Consider the following 21,323-nt stretch of genomic DNA (forward strand, 5'->3'; position numbering starts at 1 on the left):
TACTTCTTCAAAAATTACACAGATCAATATTAAAATGTAACCCAGTTTAATATTTAAGATTATCGATTTCATAAAAAAAAATATTACTCTTAAACATGTTAATTATAGAGGATGATGGCCGTATTTAAACATGATGACATTTTTTGTTGTATTAAATAGGACTAAGATAGTTAGAAATTGTTTTAATATTGAAGTTACCCAAATATAACTATTTTTTTCATCTATATTTGAGTTCGAAGTAGCATTTTTATTCTAGTTAAATATTATCACTTTGTCTGGAAGATGTGAAGATTTCAAAGTCTGCGAGTACAGTATACAAGTGTCAACAAAGACAAATAAATAAATAAAAATATCGAAAGCTTTCTATAAATGTAAATAAGCATAGTAAAAGGACCATAAAACTTTTGGATGGTATATGTATAAAGGATAAGGAGAAGTACTTGTGTGGCAACTCCTGCTAAAGGGTAGAGCATGTTTACAACTAAGAACCACGTAATGCTGATCAATTAGCAGAATTTGAAAAACCAGTGGTCCTGATTATGCGTAAGGCTGCCTCAAGTACTATGGTACAACAACAATCAAAGGGATCTGGCACGTCTTACACTAAATTGAGAACCGAGGAAGCGTGGTCCATCCTGCTCAGAACTAACAACTGTCAGACATGATTGCGGGATTACTCCAATCCATTGTAGTTCATTTCTTCCAAATATATCTATAATATTTCAATATCAGAATCAAATGCAAAAACTTAGTTTCTACCAATTGCATTTTCTTATGTTCTTTTCAACCTGGAATTGTAGGAATTTTTTTTTATACAAAGACCATTACCATTTTAAGTCCTTAGTAATTATCTAGTAACACGTGACATGAGGTTCCACCGTCACATTACTAAGGGAAATATTTAAATGAGGTACAGCTAATATTTAAACACATTTTGTGAACTCGGAAAATTTGTCCTTTGTACTTGTGCTATCCAAATGTAATGATGTATCAAGAACTTCCAACTATTGCAAGAAAAGACCAAGCCCGTTAAAAATAATTTCTTTCCAAGACAACTGTTACATATGTGAATTTCTGACAGACGACGGTCTGGTCACCATAACAGAAAATAGAAAATCAATTTGCTGAGGCAAACCTGAATAATCAATCAGTCTCCACTAAAAGAGAAAAATAGGAACAAAGAATATAGTAGGGCGTAAAATTAATTCACAGAATTTGGTCTAACTCTCTTTAGAATAGATATTCTCTTTACAAGGTTAAACAGCTGTAAACACTATGCTTTCATCTCTCAGGTATGTCCCTCTCCTCTTAAATGTTACTATGTTATAGTCTTCCTTCCTTAGTACTGCCTGAAGTTTTAAAGTTTCCATTGCTTGCCTACTGAAACTCCAGTTAGTCTAAAACTTCTAAATAGTAAATAACAAAAGAATGCTACCTTGTTAAGTATACTTGTAAGACTATAGAAAAGGGGTGGTCCATTACTTACGCACCCCAATTGTGGGGTGTGAAGAGGCTCGGATGTACATAATCTTAATTTGATGCGCAGAGACTATTTCCGCACCTAAATCCTCGGACCACAGCCACATTGCAATAATCTTACCTTTGAGCCAAAATTTACCCGCTGTATTCGTGTAAGACTCTGGCGGCAATAATGTTAATAAATTGTATCTAGCTTCAATAAGCTATTCAAGCTATATGCTACGCTCATTATGTTGATACTTCAAAACTTCTTCGGTAGAAAAGAACATAGGCAGCTGAAGACTTTATCTTCTCCTTGCTGATGGGATTAACATGGCTATCATCAAAGTCATACCACTGATCACCACCTCTCTACATGAAATACAGAAAAGCAGATACAACGGATGAACATTAACAATTGCCATGAGAGCGTTTTTTTAAACAATTTACAGATAATAAAAACCTTCCAAAATTTCATAATGAGATCATATTGATGTCAATCATATCCAATCAACATTTCACCATCTACAACTGGTAAGCTATTGTATAAAGGTCCAGAAATCAATCCATAATCATGACAGTAATGAAGAAAGCCGTCTGAGTTCTCAAATCATTTCTGATGTTTAGAGACTATAATGTGCTCTATACTTCTAAAACTCAACATTTCAAATATTTCAAAACCAATTCTCATATCCCAAACTATAAGCTTAAAAAACAAAGAAAATAAGTATTAAAAAAACAGCACTTACATGGACAAATGCAGTATAGTGCCCACCTCCCATGCTTCCATAATGGTTACTAACAGCATAAAGTGTGTAATGGTAAGACTCACCATTCACGTGGCTAATATAAGCTGTCAAGTCAAGATTATCAACAGGAAAGTCAACACATGTCTCTAGCTTGTTTTTCAAGTACCGACTGTATTGAAACCTCTTAAGATGAATGACCAAAATTTCAGGCAGTCTCCAAAGATCTAACTTCTTACTAGCTTGACGATGTTTTTTACAGCCAGGACAGTACCTAACATTACAGAAAACTGTTACTTAGATAATAGCCAATCGAGAAGATAAGTAATTTAAAAGAAGAATGGGTATGTTCCAAGTGATAACACGTGCATAGAACTTCACAGATCAGAATAGCTGTATGAAATATTGGCACAGCAGTATTTTCTGATGGGAAACACAGTTTAGCAAAAATATTTTCCTAGCCGTGTTTATAAGATTAAAATTAGGAAAATTGACAGCTGCTCTAACTTGTACTAATTGACGGAGAAAAACAGGGAGAAAAGATTAACATTGAGATTTAAGATAGATGCAAACAAATATTTAAATAGAAATTCAAATTCATTACAAAACGAGTCTGTCCCTGATCAGTCTTTAATAAGAAACTATTTAGGGTTTGAACTTTAATGGCACTAAGTATCCAACCCTAATCTGCAAATAGGATAATTTAGTGATGGTTATGATGAATTCATGGCAGTTATGAGCTGAATAAATATGCTGAGCTAATGCAAGACCCGAACTAAAATTATTTGGAAAAGCTTAAAACATAGTAATCTAGTTTAAATATCTTCCACATTGGACAGATTAACATGCTTGCCAATCAACGAGTGTACACTTTCTTAAAGGAAATAAAAACTGGCTAACTAACCACATGTCTTCTGGTCCAAGAGGTTCTTCTTGTAAGAATGCTTCAAGACACTTGTATAGAGAAACTGACTCCTGAGATCTCTTTGCTAAAAAACCAGACTTGAAAACCTCAGGCAAGGAACTACAAAATTGTGTATCATATTTCTTAATCTGTTCTTCTGACCAACACACAAGCACGTGCAGTAGCCTCAACTCTCCACTTATTGCTAGAGGCTCATTCATTAGTATCTTGGAATTCTTTATAGCTCCCTTTTCATCTGTATGGTAAAACTCCATTCCTCCATCTGAAAAAGTGTCTAACTCATTCAAATTTGAACCTAAACTAGTGGTTGTGACCTCCATTTCTGCAACTTCAGTTTCCTTAGACATGGCACAGTTTTCTAAGGCCTCTTCAATTGGATTTTGAAATGGATGGAACCATTTTAGATACAAATTGCGGAGATCAGATCCATTTGTAACATTACACAGCCTAGCTACAACAGGAATTCCAAAGGCCTTCCAATTTAGAGTTCGCTTCCCATAGCAAAACTGCCTGAAAAAATAATATCAAATAGAAACTTTATTACAAAGGAAATCACAAGAGTCAATAAAGAAGCTCATGTAAAACAAGTATATGGATGCGAGCAAGTCTGTGACAGTGAGTTCTAAATCCATACTGAATCCAAGCAGCATGTTGTAGTGATTACGAGACTAGGGAAAAAATTATGAAATCATTCAGCCCATATGTTACTGCGTATTCTTTTATTCTTACTAAAGAAAATCAATCTTATTACAACATTGACTTACTCCTCCATCTGCTGGTTTATGAAGACAACCAAAGGCGTGTCGGCATTATTTTTATAAAATCGGTAAGCAACTAATTTGTCAGCATCTCTTATTAAGGATAATGAATCGGTAGGATCTTCAAGAAATCGTATAATGCAATTGTTGTATACCTGTACCAAAGCAATTGCATCAGACATGTGGCTTTCTACAGGATTAAAATGTATCAAGAAACCAAAAATGAAGGGGAAATGACTTCAAATGAGTTAAACAAATATCAAAGAAAATAAACCTCCGCTACTAATAAGGTCTCATCAATCCCCAAAGAGCATGCAATGCTAAGAGCCCTGGTTAGGTCTTCAAATCTTCCATTTTTTGGAACAGAAATAGTATATGGTGATAATGAAGACATTTTATCACCACTGTCACTAACAACAGTTATAGTCATTGTCCGCATTGTTGTTGAAGGTAGAGGTAATGACAAGTACATGAACGGATCAAATGTCACAGAGACCTTCCTACAAATAGGACAAACTAATGTTGATTTATACTGACCCTGCATAAAATGATAGATGCAATCCATAAGGTAAAGAGAGTTACCATAGGAAGAAAAAAATATTAAAATAGCTCTCATGAACATGAAAAGGACACCAAATTTCATCTTCAACCGAATTAGAAAAAAAATAGCATGCTAACTGGCACGAGAGCTATCACTCAATCTAGGAGGATTTTTTATTATTCTAACCCCCTTCACAAATAACTGATATTGTGAACCACTGGTCTATTTGGACAAACTTCTCCATAAGCACTTTTAGGAGAGGAAAATAAGAACAAAAAACTGAAATAAACTTCTCCATTGGCCAAAATTAGCTTATGCACAACTTAAAAAACAAGAATTTAGAGAAGTTGAATAAGAGAACTTTTACAAATTAGTTATGTTGAAAATTCCACATCAACTAGAAGTAAGGACAATTTATCTTATATAAGTGAATACAAACCTTATTTTACAAGTCAATTTTGTAAAGTTAAGTTAAAATTAAAGTCCACTTTTTAATATAGTCTCAAAGTTAGTTAGAAACCATCTTAATGAGATTTATTATTTATTAGACCTATCGGACCACCCATATATATCTAATCCCAAACTTGAAATGTCCATAATTTAGTGTGAAGGAGTATGTTGAAAATCTCACGTTAACTAAAGATAAAGTCAATTTACAGTATATAAGTGGATACAAATCTCACCTTACAAGTCAATTTTGTAAAATTGAATTAAGTTTAAACTCACTTCTTAATATGGTATCAAAGTCATTTAAAGTCTATTCTAACGAGATTTGTTATTTGTTTAGCATATCGTACCACCCACAAATATCTAGTTCGACACTCAAGATGTAGTTGCCTCAGCATAAGGAGTGTGTTGAAGATCGCATATCGATTAGAAATAAAGACAATTTATAATATATAAGTGGGTATAAACCTTACGTTACAAGTCAGTTTTGTAGGGTTCAGTTACACTTGTTAAGAAGTGGACTTTAAACTTAACTCAACATCACCAAATTGACTTAAGGTGAGATTTGCATTCACTCAACACACCCCTCACGTCGAGACATACATCTCGAGCGTGGAACTAGACATTAATGGATGACCTAATAGCAGCCTGATAGTAGGTGGAATAATAGACTCAACAAACAACAAATTTCACTATGATAGGCTTTAACTCATAGCTCTAACACCATGTTAAGAACTGGACTTTACGTCTAACTTAACCTCTAAAAACTAACTTAATGGGTAAGGTTTGCACCTACTTAGATACTGTAAATTGACCTTATCTTTAGTAATTTGGAACTTCCAACAAGACTTAAAATTCACTTCTTAACAAATCTAAGCTATTTTCATTTTTTGTTCTTATTTGTCTCTTCTAAAAGTATTTATGGAGAAGTTTGTCCAAACCAACCTAATTAAATTTGTTTGACTATTAACATTATCAACCAAATGTGGAAAGTCCACTGATAAATTGTTCATGGCTCCTTCATCTCACATGAAACCATTATCTTCATAAATGTCACCGGGCCCCCATTTCCCACAAAGAAATTAATTCTTTTTCACCAAACCAACTCAATTATTTCATATAATCTTTAACACAATAAGTGTGTAATTTTTTTAAAACAGAAGTTCTTTGAAATTAGATTTTCTGCCCAAATAATGGTACGTCTGAATTCATAAAAATTATCTTTGCAATAGTATAGACACGGATCAGGCTGTAATTTCCAGAACTTGCGAATTTTGCATGACAAACATACATAAGATCTGTTACCTATAGTTATAACTAATTGGTTAAAACAGTAGTCTGAACTCTTTAACTAATTGCTTTTATTATTACACTCGTAAATGCTCAAGTAAATCACTAATTTTCCATCAAAGTTTCTAAAAATAACTACTTAACAACTATTAAGAAACTGAGTTCTTCACAACATGTGGGTGTATGTAATTAATTCTACATTGCATAAAATGAGATGAATACATACTTGGCATACATCAACGATGACAGAATCATTGCGAGCCAAATGATTATGCCAATATTCATCAGCAACCTCTTCATCTGGTCGACCATCTCCATCCTTTACTTCAACATAAGGCTTACATTTAACACGATTCAGATCTTCGTGAAGACCATCCAACAAAAAAGCAAGAAGTTCCTATTAAGACGCATGGATATAGTTGACAATGTTAGGGAACATGAGACACCAACCTTTTAAAGCCAAAAGTGTTAGCAAAAAAGAGAACGAAAGGGCCAAATGCACACACTTGAGAATCATGCTGATTAAACCCACTGAACTGGGGGGCAAATCTAGCAAGTTTTGATTTGAATACTCTTGGTGCCACAGGGCTTGCTCCAGGTGCCCATAACTTCCTGAGTAAATCTCCAAAGGCCAAAGCTATCTCACCCTGGCAAAGAAGCATATATCAAGAAAATAAAATAATAGAATACAACACAGGTATTGAAGTTTCCATATCCCAACCAATGGCAACATAAAAAAAATTTAGATATCAAAATATTAAATTATGAGTTGGGTGAGATGAATTATTACATACATTCATGCCCAAAGGGTTTTCATGATTGATTTCTCTAACATAATCTTCCAGAAAATAATCAACGAGCTTTGGTGTATGTGCTAAGCATTGGAGGGAACTGTTCATGAAGCAAGTGTTTCCCAGGTTTTGTAATCCAGTTAATCCCAAGGAACCAGCTTCACCGGAGCCTAAAGAGAAGGTCACAGAATTGGCATGCGTACAATCAGAATTCGCATTGTCAATAGATCCATTCATCTTCAGTGAAGCATTGCCAGAAAAATTTGCCATCTCGTCTTTTTTCCCATCCTTAGATCTAATTGAGTCTGACAACCCATAAACTTGCAACTCCAAAAGAATCTGTATATCATGCATAATTAACATTAATAAGGCTCATAAGGAAATCCAATCAACAACGAAAACAATAGTCTTATCTCAATGGAAGCTAATTTCATACAACCAATATTTCAGAAGTTCAAGTCACTTACGATATATTCAGTAGGACTCATGAGGAGACACTCAATCTAGACAAAGTAAATGATAACTCAAACAATCACAGAAATTTAAGTTATCTTCAGCAAAGACAACAACAATAATAGCCTCTATCCCATTCGACAACATCAACTATATGTGGATCACACAATGGGACTTGGTTAAAAACCAATTTCTTAGGAACAACTTCCGAGAAATTATTGAAGAAGCTATCGTTATCTTTACGTTCCACAAAATTATGCTTTTTTTTCCCAAATCATTCAACCCTAAGGTTCTTGCACCAACAAGCCTAGGGAAAAGAATCAAATCTCAGCAAGAAAATTCAGAGGACAAAAACTTCTTAAATATAAAACCTTGTGAAAATATAGTTGAAAAGATTTTTGTGTGTAAGAAAAATCTCAAAGGGAAAATAGTTTTTTTCTTCAGAAGACCACTAAGCATTTGCTTGTGGCTGAAACTAATATCTGAATGCAAAAGCACACAACTTATATTGCACAGAAAATAAATAGCACAGGAAGTATAGCAGTAATGATATCATGTCCCAAACTATATAGTAATACCTGATATTGACCGAACCATATAAACGTGATAACATTTTACCAAAATTATAAAAGTCATATAATAAAAACAAATAAAGGACCCCAAACATGAAACACATAGCACTTGACGTAGAAGAGAGACAAACTGAGGCAACGACTCAGGAGTTAGCTCATCATGAGTTGAACTAAAAACATGTCAATTCAACTCCGCTTACTTTTTTGTGAACCAAAAATTTTGTAACAAAACTTAACTCATCACGATTTTGTGGGTTAAGAAAATTGACTCACTTAAACATGTTTTGTTCTCCCAACTTATTTCATATATTTATTACAATGCAATCAAAGTAGATTGACTCAACCCACCTATTTATGACACTACAATCAAGGTATTCACCTATTTCACCAAATATTAACCACAATTAAGAAGTGATATTATAAAGATAGTAAATGAAAAACAAAATGTTAACTTATATAATTAAACAAACAAATTAATTAAGCATCTAAACCATTCAAACATGGTTGAACAACATTCTAGTCTTGACAAATACCAAAGTGATAACCAATACATTTAAAAGTATAAAGTAATTATAATGAAAAAAAATTAAAGAGTTGTTGTTTGTGAGTTTTAATTTGGGTCAACCCACCTCTAACTCGGCTAGAACCCATTTAACAAGCAAGTTAAGTAAGTCGAGTTCAATTTGGCCCACATTTTAAAAAAGAAAAGAAAAACTATTTTTTCCAACTCAATCTAACTCCAATCCAATCTAACTCAAACCCATAATGAGCCACATTAACTCACCAATTTGAATCGACTTTGACACCCCTAAGTGTAGTGTTAGTCTAGACATCCCCCCATTTTTTCCATAGAGTTCAAAATATCCATTAAAGCATCTAACGATCTTAATATGCAAAAACCATAATCTTTTAAGTATGCCAAGTAGCTAAGAAGTTATGGCACACAACATACATACACTCATCCCTAACACAAGAAAAATGGAATAGCTTGTGATCAAAGTATAATCTACAACTGTGAAAATAAAATACAAGGACATCCAAGCATAAACAAACCAACTTTAAACAACATATAATACTACAAACCTCCTGATCAGACTGCCTTTGACAGTCAACTGGGATCTGATTTTTGTCATTCATAAAAAACGTTATCTGGCCTGAATAGTCCCAAATGCATAACTGTACAATAACATGTTACAAAAATGTCAATTTCAAGAGTAGAAATGCATTTGTGTGTAAAACACTGGAAAGGGATTCACTTAATAACATTTTCTAGGAAAAAAATGATAAAGTTAATGTGATATCCTCATAACCATGCATATCGAATTTTAAATGAATTGAGCATACCCATGTATGTAATTTTACAAAGAAAATGGACTTGATCTATTTAATGTCAACTCTTAATCCAAGTGTTGGATTAATAGAATTTAGAGTGTATAAAGATCTATTAGGAGTAACTATACAAAACTTACTCTTAGAGTAAGTAGATTCCTTCACACACATAACTATATAGCTGTAAAAGGAATTTTCTATTACCATCTCTGAATCCACACTGAACATTTTGCAGGCTCTTTTAAAAAGCTCAAGTGCGTTGTCCTGAAAAGAAGGTAATAAATGGGAACAACAAATTAGAATTTGAATAATAAAAAGATAATGAACATATAAGTATCACAATTTCTTAATGATTTTTTATTATAAAAGCACTTGTATTAAATCAAATTATTGTTGTGTGTATGCATATATACATACATATATACATACATATATACATACATACATACATACTAAGAATAACTTTATGATGAGCCCAAGGCCCCTAATAAGAATGGAGGGGAGTTTCTTAAGAGAATTACAAGGAGCATGACTATAAGGGATACCTCCTCCACACCCTCTTCTCTTAATTTATGTAAAAGGGTTGAAAACTAGATATAGTATTAATTCCCTTATGCAAAATACACACATAGTAATGTATTTATAAAAAAAAATCATAAAAACAATATGGGCTAGGCCCATTTCATGATTAATACATGTTGAATATAGAGAAAAACTAGGTACAGGATTAATTTTCCTTGTGTCTAAAACAGACATAGGGTAATTTATTTATAGTAAAGAATTATACAAGTATATGGCAACAAAACATAAATATGATAAATAGAAGATACTGTTAAAAACAATATCTACCAATATCAAACAATATCAAAAGTCTACATTTTCCTAATTAACATAAAACACAATATATGTAACAATACAAATGTTAGGTTCCTAGGTTGGAAACCTAACTATCAACGCTCACAGTAATCAAAAGAACAATGAAAGAATGAGTTTCTGTATTGATATTGAGAACAAAGTACACTGATAGCGCTAATGGAGGACTAATCCCCCTCTTAGCCCTAGCGGAGGCATAATCCCCCTCTTCTGGCCAAAGTCCAGATTTACAAAATAATACTCAAAAACTCCCTTCTAACAATGAATAGAACTCTATTTATATAAGATCTCCCATCCCGCCTTTCCTAACTACTCTCTCATTTTCCCGCCTTTCTTAACTCCTCTCTCATTTCCTCTTCCTTCTATCCTCTTACCTTAGATCCTATCAACAAATGACATTATATTTAACAATATCTCATAATATTTAATAATATCTAAGAATATATAACACTCTCCCTTGAGCTGGTGCATATAAATTGTATGAACCAAGCTTATTACAAATCCATTATAGGTCTCCTTAAATACTTAGTAAAAATATCTATTAATTAACCATTTGAGTTAACAAACTTAGTCTTGATGTCTCTCAATAGAATCTTTTCTCAAAGAAAAACATAATCAATCTCAATGTCTTTGATCTTTTCGATGAAAGACGGGATTATAGCTAATGTGAAGAGCAGTTTGTTTGTTACATATAAGTGTCATTAAGTGACATCTCCAAAGTACAATTCTTTAAGTGACTATTTAAGCCAAATAAATTCACAAGTGGATGAGGCCATAACTCTATATTTTACTTTTGCACTACATTCAACCACAACATTTTGTTTCTTGCTCTTCTAAGATATCAAGTTATCACCAATGAAGATACAATATCTAAAAGTGGATCTTCTATTAGAAAGAGGTCTTGCCCAATCAACATCTAAATAACAAATAATTTTAGTGTGATTATTGTGATCATATAGCAAACCTTTTCCAAAATATCCTTTAATGTACTTCAATATACATATGAGGAATTAAGAAATATACTCACCACATTGACTACAAAGGAAATGTCAAGAAGAGTAGTAGTAAGACAGTTCAACTTTCCAACTAATCTTTTGTACTTATCAGGATCTGAAAGAAGCTACACCTGATTAAGTAGGAATTTGGTATTGGGATCATGGGTGTGTCAACAGATCTTGAGTTCATAAACCCAATTTCCTCCAAAATAACCAATACGTATTGTTGGATTGTGTAACCTCAATCCTCAAGAAATATTTGATTTTGCCAAGATCTTTTGCTTGAAAGAAGTGACAAGGATGTTGTTTCGTCTGTGAGATGCCATGGTGGTCATTGTCCATAAAACAATGTCATCAACATATACTATTAAATGGATGGCGACAAGCCATGATTGATGAAATGCATGCACTTGAACGCAGTAATACTTTGGAGCTTGTCCCTCTTCCTCTTGGTAAGAAGCTTGTGGATTGTAGATGGATCTATGCCATTAAGGTTGGTCCCACTAGTGAAGTAGATCATCTCAAAGCTCGTCTAGTAGCTAAGGGATACACTCAGGTTTATGGCCTCAACCAATATTGTTCAACTTTTCCTTGCTATGGTTGTCATTTGTCAATGGCCTCTTGTCCAATTGGATATTAAAAATACCTCTTTTCATGTTGATATGGAAGAGGAGATTTACATTAAGCAACTGCCTAGGTTTGTTGTTCAGATAGAGTATGGTTTTGGTTTTGTAAATTAAATTTTTCACTCTATGGCTTGAAGCAAAGATCTTGTTTTCTAACTCATAACATGCAAAGATGTCTTGTTGCATGGAATAAGTAGTTCCAAGGTCGTTCCAAATTTAAGGGCATTGGAGTAATACATATAATTTCTATCGATTTTTGTAGTTATGGGTCTTCATAGCCTTGTAATAATTTGCCAGTCATCATAATCCCAATTTAGAAATTATGATTACCCCAAGATATGGACTTAACTTCAATATGGTTTAGCCTACTCGTACCCTTCTAATAAATTGAGCCTATTGGAAATAATTTTGACCATTAAGACAGCTATCATCAAGCAAATGTGGAACAGCAGCATTACTTGGTGGAGTTGTCATGCCAAAACACGAGATTCCTTAGCTTTAAAATAACATTTTAAAGAAAAAAACACAAACATTGTCGTGAGCAATGTTTTTTTCAAAGGAAAGGCATCCAACCCAAGGAGAAAAAGCAAAGCGGGGCAAGTCTAGAACTAACGCATAAAGGAGACTCTGGCAAAGAAAGTGGCAACAAAAACACATGGCACGTGAAGCCCACTTGCACATGCAAGTGCTTGACTACTTCAATGGTGACGCGACTCTAGTTGCTAACAGATCAAAGGATGGTGAATCCATAGGTGTGATCATCAGACTAATTTTAGGCTGCAATGGCAGTGACGGCAATGGAAAAGGAGGGGACAAAGATAGTGGTCATGAAACACAAGTTGGGTGCACTTCAAGCAACCTAAAAGAGGGAACTGCAACTAAGACGACAATGAAGGAATGTGGAAGTAAGAGCCCCCAATGTCGAGAGCTCTAATACCAACTTGAAAGAGATTAAATTGTATGAGAGAAAAGATTGTTTTAGAAAAAAATGATTGATGTATTCAAGAGAAGAAAAGGATCCTATTTATTATAAAAAAAGGCAATGAAAATTGTATTACCCCAATGATGTACCGGAACATTTGCATTAAATAGTAAGGTGTGTGCAATTTCAGTTAAATGTCAATTTTTCTTTTCACAATTCCACTTTGTTGGTGTGTGAAGACACATGGATTGATGCAAAATTCCTTGAGGATACAAAGGAAGAAAGTTCAATAGAGGAATATTCTTAGTCATTGTCACTTAAGAATTTAAAATATTTTTCCAAATTAGTTCTTGATCTCATTGAAGAAATACATGAAGATAGATAAAAAGTTCAGACTAATATATATTAAATATACACAAGTATATCTAAAATATTCATCAATAAACATAACAAAATATGCTAAATGGATAGGACTCCAAATTTTTAAGTGAATGGTAGAAAAAAAAAAGGAGTTACATTTTTTCTCAATTTGCTTAGGAAAAGAGGATCAGACATATTTGCCAAGTTTACAAGATTCCCCTTCTAAAACCTAAATTTGTATGAGACTAGGAACCATTATTTGAATTTTTGCCAAACTTAGGTGACTCAAATGATCATGCAAAAGCTTTGGAGGTGATGCAGCAAAACAGGACACAGAGGGAATGGTTTTTTGCCAGTACAGGTCTAGTGATTAATGTTCATCACTCAGGCGACAGGTGACACATTCTTGTATGTCAAAAAAATCATAATCAAATGTAAGCAGTGAGTCAAACTTATAAGGACAATTAGGGATATAAAGAACATAATTTAAATTTAAGAAGAAAAAGAAACTTGACCTACTTTAATAAAGTGCCAGTATAAAGAACACCTGTTTTTGAAAAAAGTGATGCTATTCTAGGGTAACAAACAGACCAACTTCCCTCATTTCCACTCATCTCTATCGTCTTCTTCCCTTTCATGGTCCTTTTCACTATAGCAACACAACATAAAAGAAATTGGAGAGGGAAAAAAACAAGCAGAGAGAGAAAGAGACCTTTTTGCTTATTCGTACTCCAAATGAATTTGTTTCCCTCTGAACAGAAAGTCTGAGTTGTAAAGGATATACATCTGACATATCACTGTCAGTGGCTGAAAAGCCTTTGTCATCCTTCGCTACATTTTTTGAATCACTATGCCTACATGAAATACCAAAGCATGTGATGATGCAGATATAGACAATATAAATATTCTAGATGTCAGAAAACTTTCATCGATAGCATCATGAAACATGAACTATTTTATTTTCAAATCCACATTTAAAACAAAAACTTGCTCGCTATAGATCTACTTATCATGGAACATGCAATGCAAGTAACCACTTGAAATTCTGTACAAAATAAATATGCCAATAAAACAGAGACAAAAGGAGTAATATGACTAAAAATTACGAATCAATGAATTGAATTATGAATCATTTATACGCTAGTTACTTTTAAGTTTAGGCTACATGTACCATATATAACATGGTCCCATCAAGGAGGACTTGTTCAGCATATAACGACCAAGAAAGCAACTTTGATCAAAAAGTCATGGGGTGAGCTATTGATACGGTAATTTCTAATGGTTACCATACAACAGCTATGATAGAAGATTAAATACCACTAGAGCTCTCCTCCATAAAATCCATTGTTAAAAGTGACAAGTCTGGTAAACAAAGCTTTCTTCATGTGCCACTAATAGCACCTTCAAAAAGAAGTCCTTAACTAATATAAAAAGTATGCTTAGACATGTTCAAAGGTTATGGACAACACTCTGCAAGGTGCAAACCAGCTTCCCAATAACTTGTAAACACTCACAGAAATTCCAACTATCTTGCATCAAATCTAGCACATCTTCTGGTGAAAAAAAAAACCAATTTGCTCAAATAATTAATGGACTTGTATACAGGAAACTCAAGCATAAAAAAGAGGTAGAACTCATTTGCCACAGAAATAGAAAAATCAATGATGACTATGTCCAAACTTGAAATTCTTTAAGTTCAGCAGGCAACGTTATTATTTGACTATAATATGGAGTGACAAAAACTTTTAAAACAATTAAGCATAAATACACAGCACAAAGCTGTGCCATAAATGTTCAGAGCTAGAAGAATTCCACACAATACAAAGCACAACCCCTGCTATCTAAATTTCAAAAAGCTATGAAATCCAAACCTAGGTTGAAGTAGAAAAAAGAAGTTGCATCAGTGCACATTCTAACCTAAACATCATACATTTGAAGCCACCTATCTATCTTCACTCACCACTTCAGTGCCTGCAACCACATATCTCCAGATACCAAAGCAAAATCCCGTCCAGATACACCAACTTCGCCATTTTCACGAATGTGCTGCAAATCCTCCTCCCTCCGAAGACTGAACGCAAGATCCGAGCTGAAGATGGTATTGATAATCTTCATGGGACCAGCATAGGACGAACCAGGAAAAGAGGCATACGCAATTCCCTTCTTCTTATCCGAATCCGAAGGCATTGAATCCTGAGCATCCTTCCACCACCTGAAACACACGGAATCAACCACCGACGCTCTTCACACATTCAATCTCAATCAAACAATGCAGACAGGCTCGGATCACAGCAAAATCGGTACGAGGCACAACAAAATCAACAAGCTAGCCAGTTCGATTATTCGAGGAAAAACATTAAAAATACATAAAACCGATAAAATGGAATTCCGCTTCGCCTCGATCGGCCCAACCCTAAACGTGCATTGTTAGTTCCGTTGCTTTGGATTACGGAGATTCACAGTGAGGAAATGCACTCACAGATTTAGGGAAAGTTAAATAAGGCGCTAATTGAATTGAAGTGAGAAATGAGTGGAATCTTGAAAGGGGAGACCTGTGAGGAACGAAATAGACTCGCTGGTCCTTGTGTGAGTGTGGTCGCTGAGAGTTATCGGAGCTATCTTCGGAGGCACAGTCCATTGCAGAGAGAGATTTAGAATTCGCTTCCAAATTGTGCAGATTATTTATAAAGCCAGAGAAAGCAGAAAATGAGAGAATTGCAGAGAAAGAAGTAACAAGTGGAGCTTTTGTGGAAAGGGAAGAGAAGAGAAGGATGCAAATGACAATACTATTACTGGATAGGGAGGGAAAATTATATTCTATTTCGTAAATTTTTAACTTATTTACTGACCGTGGCATTTTTTTTTTGTAAGAAAATGTTCGAACAATTAATATTTATTAATTTTGCCAATTAAATTTTATAACATCGACTCATTTATAATTTAAATAAAAGGGTTAAACATGTTTTTAGTCTCTAATCTATAAAACGAATTTATTTTTAGTCTCTTTTTTAAGATATATTAGTCCTCATCTTTCAAGAAACCATAATTTTTCGTCCTCAAAAACCAACTGCGTTAAAAAAAAGCTAATCTGGCTAACGGTAGAGTGTCATGTCATTTTTTTTCTAACAGAGTCAATCGGTCCCTCATCGTATGGACCGAACGATATTGTTAATTGTCGAACGGTTATGATGATTGAATGGTGATGGTGACCGAACGGTATTGATAATGGTCGAACGGTTATGACGACTGAATGGTGATGATGACCGATTGGTGATAGTGACTGAATGATGATGGTGATTGAACGGTGAAGGACACATTAACTCATGACGTGACACTTCACCGTTAGCCAACTCAGCTTGTTTTTAAGGTCATTAGTTTTGGAGAACAAAAATTAAGGTTTTTTAAAGGAAATCACTAAAATGTATCTTACTTTAAAACGGAGACTAAAATCAAATTGGTTTAATAGATTATGAACTAAAACATATTTAATCCTAAATAAAACCATCTTTCTCACAGTAAACAATTACTAATCGATCATTTCTTTAATATATAACCACAAATGAGGCATTGATTTATAAGATTTTTTAAAAATAAATTCTCACATAAAATCTGTTTTGGCCTATTAATTTCCTCGTTGTTAATAATTGAATATGTATTTTATTAAGAAAACTTTAATATAATTATTTCATTTATCCGTCGGAGTTTACTATTTAATGTATGTTTTAAAAGTTCAGGTTTTTGTTTTCCTTGTTTATCATGAATATCTATTTGGTTTGAAAGATTATTTAAAGAAAATATTTTGATGTCAGTTTAAGCTAATTATGATTTAAATGTTGATAATCAATCTTTACTTTAAATTAATTAGTTTTAGTGGTAATTGTGTGATACTCAAATCATTTGATCCATTAGTGATACATAGTAGTTCGATCTCTCCTATAAATCTGATCGATTGATCATCTGGTAGAATAATATCCAAGACAGAATAATAATTTAAGTTGATTTTGTTTAGAATCATCATCTTTCACATATTAAAAAAATTTTATTTTTATATTTAAATGTATCACATGTGAAAATTAAATTATTTTTAAAATAAAAATTACTCAAATTTTATTATATATCAGATATAAAATTTTACACATGATACTTTTAGCATAAAAATTATATTGAATTTTTTACTGAAGAATTTATAAAAGATATTAATGGCTAGTTTTGCACTGTAAATATTCCTTGGAAAAGAATTTTAAAATAGAACAAACTATAAAGAAAAATATAAAATGATTTTAAAACTAATTTAATTGAAATGAAGTCAAACAAATAGTTTGTCATTAATAAATGAAAATAATACATTATTATTTAATTTTGTTCATATTTTGGATGGAGTTGAATCTACAATTTTTTGTTTTTTTCTCCAAACTTGTTAAATTAATCATATAATTTTTCAAATGTTACTGAAGAGAGTTAAACTCATATTTTCACTAATCTTTTCTTTCAACTTTACCCGTAAACTATCTCATAACTCTTAATTATATCTTATACTTAAAATATATGAAAAAAAAAATTAACACATTTTTCAATACAAAATAAATTAAAGAACAGTTAGCACATTAAAAAAATCGTTCTAATTATGAAAATTATTTTCTATGATTAGTGAAAAAGACGTCCACATTATTGATTAGGAACCATTTTAAGTGCAATTTTGTAATAAAATAGTTACTATAGAAACAACAATTTCGTTTTACAAATACATAAAATTATACATGGTATAACGGTAAAATTTTAATTAGTTTCTTCCAATATTTTATTTACTAATTAATAAAGCTTAATGTATAATAATAAAATTTATTTAATTGGATAAGTATTCAATTATGAGTCCAGGAAATAAGAGTTATTATAATACGACCCTAATTAACATGAGAACTAAATTAGTAATTTGGATGTCATGAATCTGAATAGGTTCAGCTAAGGTATTATCATGCATAAAATTTAATAAATATATTATACAAAATATTAGATGTTATCGTGCATAAAATTTAATAAATATTTAAAATAGAAAGTAAAGTTTTGAAAAGAAAACAGATCCGAAAAATCCTCTGGCACGAGGCTATGACACATAAAATGATGTTGTGGGCCTGATGAAAACCCTAACGGTAGCAGCTCGCACTATTTTATTACTGTAAAGTTGGTGCTTCACTCACCTGTTCACGTGACGAACCAATCTCATGTGCTGATCAACTTTTCATCACGTGCCTCTTATGTTATTAGTGTCATGTTCCTATAACAATGTTTAATTATCTAGCACTTTGAAAATAAATGTTTTCGTCTTGGTCTTTCAACCTTGATGTTAACGGTTCAATGCATTCATCAACTGTTACTATCAACCTAAATATTTTTAAAAAAATTATTTTATTTATAAATTAAATTATATATTTCATTTTTCTTTATATTTATAAAAGTTATGACAAAGTAATGATTCATTAATATCAAAATGGCATATTAACATCTAATATATACACTAAAAAGAAAACAAAAACGATAAATTTATAAGTTACCTGAAGTTATAAGAAGAGAAAAAAAAAGTGTATCTCTCAATCATATTAAAAAAAATAAACAATCTAATAAAGCTTTCAAATAGCAATTTTTTTCATAATATTTATAAGGTTTAATTACACATTTAATAATCGTATAATTAGTATGAGTCAAACATTATAATTCATTAATTCAGAAATTTATTTTGATTGCGTAATAAAAGATTTTAAAATATATTGTGGATTGCACAAATTGGAAATATGTTTTAAATTATATAGTTTATAATATATTATAAAATTAAAAGACATGTTTTTTATTATATATTCAAAACTTGATTGAAACCAAAATATATTTTAAGATTAAAAATGCACTATATAATGTTTTATACAAAATATGTTTACAAATCTAAAATATGAATATTTTAGACTATTCCAACCTTTCATGGAAACACATGAATAAAATATAAAGGTGGTTATAAATTGAATTTTTAAAATCCACTATAAATTCAATCAAATGTATAATTTATATTTGAAATTTATTTTAACTATATCAACTTGAAATTTTTTATTCCAATTTAAATTTTAGATTAAATCTAATTGAATTCGTTTTGTTAATTAAAATCATTTCAATTAAGTCACTATAATATATTATTATTAAGTTTATTAAACATGGACTAAGCCAAATCAACTCGATTTGGATCGAAGTTAACTTACGTTGATTTGGATTTGGTTCACTTGATTCAGTTTGGATATAGCCCGCCTCACTTCTAGATCAGTCAAAGTTGACTTGAGTCAAGATGGACCTCAACCATCTTTTTCCTTAATTCGAACCCATTTTTGACTCATCTCAACCTTACAAACTTGTCTCGACCTTTATATGAGTTCACTTGTCTCGACCTCCAACATGAGCCTACTTAACTTAACTTCGACGTGACTTTCAGCTTTTACCAGTTCGACTCGACTTTTGATTCGAATCGACTCAGCTCGACCTTTGACACATGCCAACTCAACCCTTGACACAGGCCAACTCGACCTTTGACACAGGCCAACTCGACTCGACATTTGGCACAAGTTAACTTATATCGACCTTCAGCCCGAAGTGACTCGTTTGAACTTTGGTCTTGGTAAACATGGCTCGACCTTTGATGTTAACAACTCAACTCCACTTTTGGCTTAAGTCGATTCAACTCAACGTTCGACCCAAGCTAACTTGAATCCATTCTTTGACTTAGGTTGACTCCTCTTTACCTTTATATTGGATTTATTCATATCGATTCTTTGATCCAATCGACTTGGTTTGACCAAGGCCGACTTAGCTCTACGTTCGGTCAAGACTGACTCATCTTAGTTATTTAGGTTAGATCGAGTCACCTTGACCTTTTATACTTGGTTAACTTGTCTTGATTATTCAATATGGATCAACTTGGCTCAAATTTCGATCTAAAATGACTTGGCTCGACCTTTGGTTGGGATCGACTCTACTCGATCTTCAAATTATATTGACTCGGCTAAACCTTTGATCGAGGTCAAATCAACTTGACCTTTATGTCGGGTCAACTCGACTTGATTCTTTAATCCAAACTGATTCAACTCGACCTTTGACCCAAACAACTTGGTTAGACTTTTTGTTGATTTTGACTTGATTCAACTTTCGACCTGGACCTATTCGGCTCGACCTCTGACCTATATCAACTCATCTTGACCTTTAAACTAGGATGACTCATATTAATTCTTCAACCTAGGTCAAGTGAGCTCGACCTTTAGCCACTTGGTTCGAACCGACTTAGCCTGACCTTTGACCCATACCAACTTGGCTTGATCTTTCAATTTTGTTTTGCTTAGCTTGACCATTGACCTGACATACTCAACTCGACCTAAGCCAATTTGGTTCAACCTTCGTCTTGGACTGCTACGGCTCAACCTACAACTCAAACTGACTCTACTTAACCTTAGACTTAGGTTGATTTGGCTCAACACTAGACCTGAATCGATTTGGCTCGATGTAGTCCTCCATCGCCTTGGATCAACTTAGACACACCTTAATTTTAGATTTTTAAAATCCAAAAATTAATCCTATATGAGTCTCGTCCAAATCCAATTAAGAAATTGTATTCAAAATCCAAAATATATTAGATTTGAATTTGAAAAAAAAATCTATTTAAATAGACTTAAAAACAATATAAAATTTTGGATTACTATAAGTTAGATTTTACAATTTAAATATTTTGGCGAGGTAGAAGATGAAAAACCCTTTTCTTGGTCTAGTGTGCATAGAAATCCAATTTTGGTGAAGTGCCTATAATTCAACGGCCCGTTTTTCTTCGCACTATGGAAGCTTTTGATAATGAGAATTTATAGTTAAGAATTTAGAGAAGAAAAAAAATTAGATAATAAATATAAACATTTTTTCTTCAAATAAAGCTTTAACAATAAATAATTAATGGGTTAATTGTTTGAAGGATGTTGTTGGAAACTTCAATATGAATCGATTAATATGAACTCTAATTAGTAAAGTAGTCATTGTCTGAGTGATGATATGTGTTAAAGGAAAAGTTTCATATGACTTTGATACAATTACTAAAGGTCAGCTTAAATCCGAGTTGAAGCCTTTTCATTATACAATCATTTTTATATTACTCATATATCACTTTTACACTTAAGCACACCATTTTATTTCGTGGTGGAATTACATTTTATATCTCATAAGAATGG

General features: G+C 32.6%; 1 protein-coding gene across 1 annotated transcript; it reads right to left on the minus strand.

The window, feature by feature from the left end:
- Positions 1–1,029: 1,029 nt before the first annotated feature.
- Positions 1,030–15,862, minus strand: UBP8 (ubiquitin-specific protease 8). The gene is made up of 13 exons (XM_047323720.2): positions 15,639–15,862; positions 15,047–15,298; positions 13,799–13,940; positions 9,515–9,574; positions 9,065–9,157; positions 6,960–7,295; positions 6,672–6,812; positions 6,392–6,562; positions 4,162–4,425; positions 3,894–4,042; positions 3,109–3,639; positions 2,208–2,478; positions 1,030–1,830 (listed from the first exon to the last, which is right to left on the minus strand). The coding sequence occupies exons 1-13, from the start codon at positions 15,722–15,724 to the stop codon at positions 1,708–1,710; spliced, it is 2,619 nt and encodes an 872-aa protein (XP_047179676.1). The 5' UTR covers positions 15,725–15,862; the 3' UTR covers positions 1,030–1,707.
- Positions 15,863–21,323: the final 5,461 nt, after the last annotated feature.

This window comes from Vigna umbellata, chromosome 6 (assembly GCF_029865625.1).
Source record: "Vigna umbellata cultivar VRB3 chromosome 6, Vumbellata_1.0, whole genome shotgun sequence".
Taxonomy (NCBI): Eukaryota; Viridiplantae; Streptophyta; class Magnoliopsida; order Fabales; family Fabaceae; genus Vigna; species Vigna umbellata.

Excerpts from the sequence above, each read along its gene's own strand:
- UBP8 (XM_047323720.2), bottom strand. The coding sequence starts at position 15,724 with ATGGACTGTGCCTCCGAAGATAGCTCCGATAACTCTCAGCGACCACAC. Across the intron at positions 9,575-13,798 it reads GAGTACGAATAAGCAAAAAG|GACAACGCACTTGAGCTTTT; the intron begins GTCTCTTTCTCT and ends CCTTCTTTTCAG. Across the intron at positions 4,426-6,391 it reads TCATCGTTGATGTATGCCAA|GGTCAGTATAAATCAACATT; the intron begins GTATGTATTCAT and ends CATTTTATGCAG.